Source organism: Sipha flava, unplaced genomic scaffold (genome assembly GCF_003268045.1).
Source record: "Sipha flava isolate LNK unplaced genomic scaffold, YSA_version1 18193_pilon_pilon, whole genome shotgun sequence".
Taxonomy (NCBI): Eukaryota; Metazoa; Arthropoda; class Insecta; order Hemiptera; family Aphididae; genus Sipha; species Sipha flava.
Window position 1 is genome coordinate 7,027 of NW_020272216.1, and position 6,459 is coordinate 13,485.

Below are 6,459 nucleotides of genomic sequence, written 5' to 3' on the forward strand. Positions count from 1 at the left end.
ATGAGAGTTATTTTAATCGTATGTTCATTAATATTTATTATTTGGAATATCGCGAGAGTCGTAAACAATTTATGTTTAAACTCACTCTCACGGAATGAGAAAAATATCGCATTAATATTTAATATTTATGTACAATATTATTAAAATGTTTGCAATTTTTAATTCTTCTTCTCCTTTTTTTTGGGTGACGGTTTTTTACACAATTTTTTGTAAATGGTTTTCAGTACAAAGTAAATTGTGTACAGCACACTGAAAATTACCAACAAGATAAAACTAATGACGTCGACCAAGTAGTACTTCCACCATGGCATTCCGACGGCCGCAGTCCTCAAATGTTTCGCCCCTTTGTGCCTTATCACGTATTCCGTCCAATAAACGGCGGATTCCGTTGCGTTCATCGGCCTGTCTTTGAATCTGTTCGATAGTTTTTTGGCATTTAAAGCATAACTTTCATTTCCCACTATCTTTGTTATAGCGTCGTATAAAATATCACTGTTCATCGTTTCGTATTCCAACAATATACCAGAACCCTGTTCGACTAGTTTCAATATGTTTCTAGGCTGATCGAAAAAAAACGGAACACCTATAATCGGCGTAGCAGTATACACGGCCTCCATAATGCCCAAAAGTCCACCGTGGGTCATGAACAATCGAGTTTTGGGATGTTCCAGAATGTCTCGTTGAGGCATCCATTTGCTTATGTACACGTTGTCGGGCTTGTCCGGCATATCTTCTTCATATTTCCACAGCACTCTAATGGGTAGCTTGGCAAACACCTCTTTGAACATTTGCAATACGTGTTTTGGCAGTGTAGACATACGCATCAAAGAACCAAAGGTGAAAAACATTACTCCATTGGGTGAATCTTCGATAAACTTCAATATGTCCTGTGGAAAACAAACAATTATACTCAAAACTAATGGTCATATTAGAAGTATAAGTCCTCAGTAATATAATATTTTTTTCTTTTTTTTTTAATAAATTATAACGTGGATACAACAGAATTATACTCAAAAATTATGGGTATAATTATCGTTGGATAGATAGACAATAAGTTTAGTATACATTTTTTAAATTTGCTCTTAGTTAAATCCTAAACGATTTTTCAAAATATTGTGATATGTAAATGTATTTTGTAATAATTATTTTGGTAACAACGAAAGAAACACTCGTAAATATTAAGACAGGTACGCACAGGTTATAGACTATCTAATAAATATTCATTAAAGAGCTATCAGTATTAATAGTCTATATTAGAGTGCAAAATACTTGTATATTAGTATATTTTATATTCATATATTTTTTCATTACATATATGTCAATACTCATCGCAAATTTCAACTCATTTATCCTTCATTCCCTTTTTTACATAATGATGCTTCTATAAATATATACAAAAAATGTACATGATCATCTCGTTAATGAATTTATATCACAATGTACATCGTTAGTTTATATGAGAAAAACACGATAATGTTAATTAAAAGTCAAATAAAACGATTTATACAAAGTATAGAGTTATTAATTTTAAAATAACGATATTTATTTTTTAATCGCAAAATATATCAATTAAGATATGGAAATAAATGCCGTGTATTAAATAACATGTTACATCGAGCTGGAATACGATAATTTGTAATGGAATTATTACGAATTCTTATTTGACACAAATTCTATAGAAGGCAGAAGAACAAATGGTGTAGTCTTTGTGTATCATATTATAAAAGGTAATTTGATAAAAGATAATTTAAAATTGTTAATTTATACGGAATACAATAATGTTAGAAACGTATTGTTAAAAAGTAACTTTATGGATAACTATTATTTATTTATATTAGTTCCGTGTAAATTGGCCATTACAATGATAATTTAATATTTAATATCAAAATAATAACTATATTCTATTGAAAATCATTTTGTTTATGAATAGTTGTCCATTAAATATACTATTAAAATATTAGGGACTCAATGTAATTATTTTTTCATAACAGTTTTAGAAATTGTTTATTTTATTAAATTGTAGAAATCGTATTATTATGTTTTTTATTGATCAAAAACAATAAATTTGTTTTCTATACACAGATAGAAACCCATAGTCTAACAGTCTGATCTTGTTTAGTGAATCTAACACCCATCTGAATTTATTTATATAAAATAGTATTATTTTTAATTTTTTGTAAAGAATAATTCATGTTAAGCGTTAAATCTTACATTTAGATTATGAGTTGCACATACAATTTAACAAACATTTTTAATAATATTTGTTGAGTAGAAAAGTCATATTTGAATGTTTTTAATTAGTTTCAATAACTGTAACTAAAGTTCGAATATGAACTTAAACGGACCGTAAAATTTTATCGCAAAATACTAGATTGGTTAGTATTATCATTGATAATAAAATAAGTAACCGGAAAGCGACCCTCGGAAGATGTGAAAACGTATACATGAGCTTAGAAATATAGATTAATTATGCCGATCATATGAAGTAAATATTCTTAATTTAAAACATACATATGTATAATAACATATATACAGTAACTTACATATTATTTGTAGGATGGGATTGAAGATGTTTAACAATTATATTTGTTCAAAGAGAGAACGCATTCCGTGCCACCTTTCTATCTTTGTCTAGTCAAGTCATGCGATGCGTGGTTATCTAACAGTGGGTGAGGTTCGGGGTACGAAAGCGGCCAGACGATTATGTGTGGCTGGTCAAACTTTTCTCACCACGTCGCTATTTCGCGCCGCAGTACTGATTTCAAACCGATATCGTATACACGAAAAATTTAATATCTTATCTTGTTATTATTAAATTAATTATATTTTTTAACTTTTCTCATTCGGTGGCTCAGCTGCACACAAAGTTCTCGCGTTTAAAAAAGATACTATGCAAATCGGTCCAGTATAACTTCAGATATAACTGTTGTAAAAATCGCCTATCCATTTAATAATATAATAGGTGTCCAGCGTGACGCGAAAAAGGTGACGTTCGAAAATGTTCACAGAAATTCACGAAAATGTCCAAGCGGAAAGATCTGAATGCCATATAAGACCTTTTCAAAAAAAGGTCATCACCAATGGACAGGAAAAAAAAGCATAAATATTACATAAACACCAAGAGGTCTTTATGCCCTTTAAATCCGCACAGATACCCTTGAGATGTAGACAGACATCTGGTCCGACCATACACATTTCTATTGGTCAGGATGCTGTTTACCTTGGGCAAGGGTCTCGGTGGCTTGATGTGTACACCACCGATTTCCACCATGTTTGGCACCAGTGGTCGGGGTCCATCCAATGAAAAGTGTCCGTTCACGAACACCATGGACGTGTTGTACACTATATCGTTTATGTACGGCACGTCCGGTCCGAAGTTCTCCTTCAGCAACTTGTCGGCAGGCCACTCGCTGTAATATATCCACGCCAATTTGAAGTAAATGTAATACAAGGTGTTGATCATACGCATTTGGAAGTTCATCTTTCCCACCGCTCTAGTCACGATCGTTGGTATATAGGATGGGTTGTCAGGGCCACCCACACGGTCGTAACTCCATGGTAGATGTGAGCTGGACATAATGGACAAAAGTGGTGCCTTGAAATGATATGCAAAACCGACATCGCAATCAGCTCCAAAGATTTCTGTGAAAACCTGGGAAAAAAACAAAATAAAAATATTAGGTAATCGTGAATAAATATTTTAAATCTTATTATATCTTAATATACTCGTATTATTATTTTTAATCCATAATACTATTATGTAAACGTAAAAAAAAATATCATGTTATCATATAGGTATTAGTATTTATATACCTGATCAATTTTTATCACTTCTTCATGTTTATCATAAGCTTTAGTAAATACTTGTAGTGTAAATTATTAGATTAAATATAAAATTTCTTATTTTCTGTTAAATGTATTTAAAAGAGAGTAAATTTTTAAAATATAAGAGTAACTACTCCCCATATTCGAAAATGAATGCAAATAATATTATCGTTATAATAATATATAGTATTTTATTAAATATACCATTATCAAAACATGAAACCCATGTTTTTCCCTGTGCAGGAATTAATCTCTCTTCGAAATAAAACTCCATGTAGGAATTAATCACTTTTAAAATGTAAAAAACCACTATTTTAACTCGATTATTTTATTACAAAATATCCAAGTTGTAATTGTAATGATTTATTACGCAGTATAATTTTTGTTTTTTTCAATAATTTTATTAAATAGAAACATAATACTACAGGATTGACAGGTTAATATAGTCACCGTTATTGTCTAACGAATATTTATAGTTATTCGTTTAGATATAGTAAAGTCAATTTTAGTACAACGCCGGTTTTAAAATTTTCTGTTTTCAAATAAAAGGTGTCAAAGTGAACTTTTTGCAACATAAAATATTTATATTTTTACATTAATCAAAATATTAATGATTATCGAATTTAATAACCCGTACGGTTTAAAACTTTTTTTTAACAAATAAGGTATAAATATTTGAAAATAAAATTCAGTTCATTAGTTTCTTGTAATATGCATACAAAAATAATTCTCCTCTTGCACTTATGAGTTTTCGGAAGTTATAATTATAACTAACTTTAGGTGATTAAGCGAGGAGACGAAAGTGTCAAATCTCATTTTCATTTAAATTTGCTATCCTTTTAAACATATTGTATAACAGGTTGTTGAGTCGGTAATGAATGTTCGTTGATCTCATATTTCTTATTTCGAAACTATCGATTAATAAGTTATATATTCGTATATAAATAAATAAATGGAACTATTTTTTTTATTTTCATTAAATTTATACAGTACGTAAATTAATTTGTAATTTTAAGTAAACCTGATGTGATATGTAGGTACTATTCATTGATCCTTCCAAGTGGATGAAGAATATAATATTTTAATAACCTCATAAAGTATATAGAAATATAAAAACAGTAATAAAATATATTAGAAGAGCAAATTAAATAATAATTGAATAATAAAATACTATTTATCATTATTATTTTGTCACTATTAATACATGTTTTATTATCATAGCTTTGTTTAAGGCGGTATTTATTATTGAGGTATAAAATGTAATAAACTGCAACATAGCATTACGTGAGTGACGTTTTTCTTAATTGAAAACGTTTAATGTGTCATTGCTTCTGGAATGCAAACTCCGCCCTCTCCCTACTTACGATGTACTAAAAAAAGCTGACGACAACTCATAGTACTCAAGTGAATTAATATAGATGTAATTGGACAAAATACGTTTTGTTTTGCATTGTCTGACTTGGTTGTTCGTTAAAATATTTAGGTACTCGCAAGGCATTAATATTCAAGTAATACAAAATCTGAAAATCAAAAACTCAAGTTCTAAAGAAAAACGTTTTGGATTTTCTCGACTGGACAGTGTTCCGGATTCCAAAATTTTCGAATACCATTTCGGACCCTTCTCCCTTTTCGGAAAACTAGATAGAGCCAACAATTTAATCAACTTTACAAATCAAGGCTTTGAAAGTTTGAACGTTTGTACCTATAAGAGTATTGTAACCACGAAAATTATAAAAATACGTGTTTTATGTGTATTTGTCAAATTAATATCAGATTTATGACTTGATATCCACGAACTCAAAATTAAATTACAAAATCAACGAAAAAGAAGATTCACGACGTGCGAGGGTGAGAATCATTATTTTTTGTTGAAAAATTATTTCATCTTTAACAATCGACCTAACCCCCTCAATCCTGGTATCACAGGAATAATTATTCGGGGTTTCGAAAACGGAAAACCGCACTGACCGCGTCGAACTTGATGTCGCTCTTGAGCAGCGCTTGGACTTCCGGCAACTTCTGACCTTCTCGGCACAGCTTCATCTGGTGGTCGGCGATAAACCACTGGTTCATAAACACGCTGGACAAGTAGTTGAGCACTATGTCGATGCCAATCTGGTTTACCGCGGACGGGAACGTTTTGGACACGTCGATAACAGTGTAGTTGGGCAACGGCGTCTTCTCCGAGTATGCCGAGATGACAGTCACGTTGTGGCCACGGGCCGCAAGCGCTTTCATCACGCTCTCATACACGGCCCAGTGGCTGCGGCCATTGATCGGGAACACGCCCAGGATGTTGGCTCCGTCGGCCACGGACATCGCACCAGCGGCCACTAGGAGCAGCCCGAAAAACTTCATCTAAACCAGTGAAGAAGAATAAATATTAAAACAACGTATTATTACAAAACGTAGAGCTCGAACGTTGTACATCACTAAAAAGTACTCAATCACGAGTTATTTGTTGACATAAGAAACCCATAAATGAGCATTTTAATAAAAAATGTATTTACTTCATTGTATTCCTTCTGTTAAGCACTTAACAATATTTACCGTTTTTTAATTGTTACTGATGATATACTAAGTTTAAATAAAATTGTACATCAACATGAGCATATTCTATTCTACTCACACTGT

General features: G+C 31.4%; 1 protein-coding gene across 2 annotated transcripts in view; it reads right to left on the minus strand.

Annotated features, from left to right (window-relative positions):
- Positions 1 to 6,208, minus strand: part of LOC112680843 (UDP-glucuronosyltransferase 2B10-like) — a 6,962-nt gene extending 754 nt beyond the window's left edge. The window contains exons 1-3 of one of the 2 annotated variants that reach the window (XM_025551057.1): positions 5,794 to 6,208; positions 3,221 to 3,652; positions 156 to 887 (exon numbers count right to left, since the gene is read on the minus strand). In XM_025551057.1, the coding sequence (XP_025406842.1) occupies positions 159 to 887; positions 3,221 to 3,652; positions 5,794 to 6,183 (1,551 nt within the window). In that variant the 5' untranslated portion in view covers positions 6,184 to 6,208 and the 3' untranslated portion in view covers positions 156 to 158. Of the gene's footprint in view, positions 1 to 155; positions 888 to 3,220; positions 3,653 to 5,793 lie in introns of those variants that run through there. The other variant, XM_025551059.1, reaches the window with a different exon arrangement.
- Positions 6,209 to 6,459: the final 251 nt, after the last annotated feature.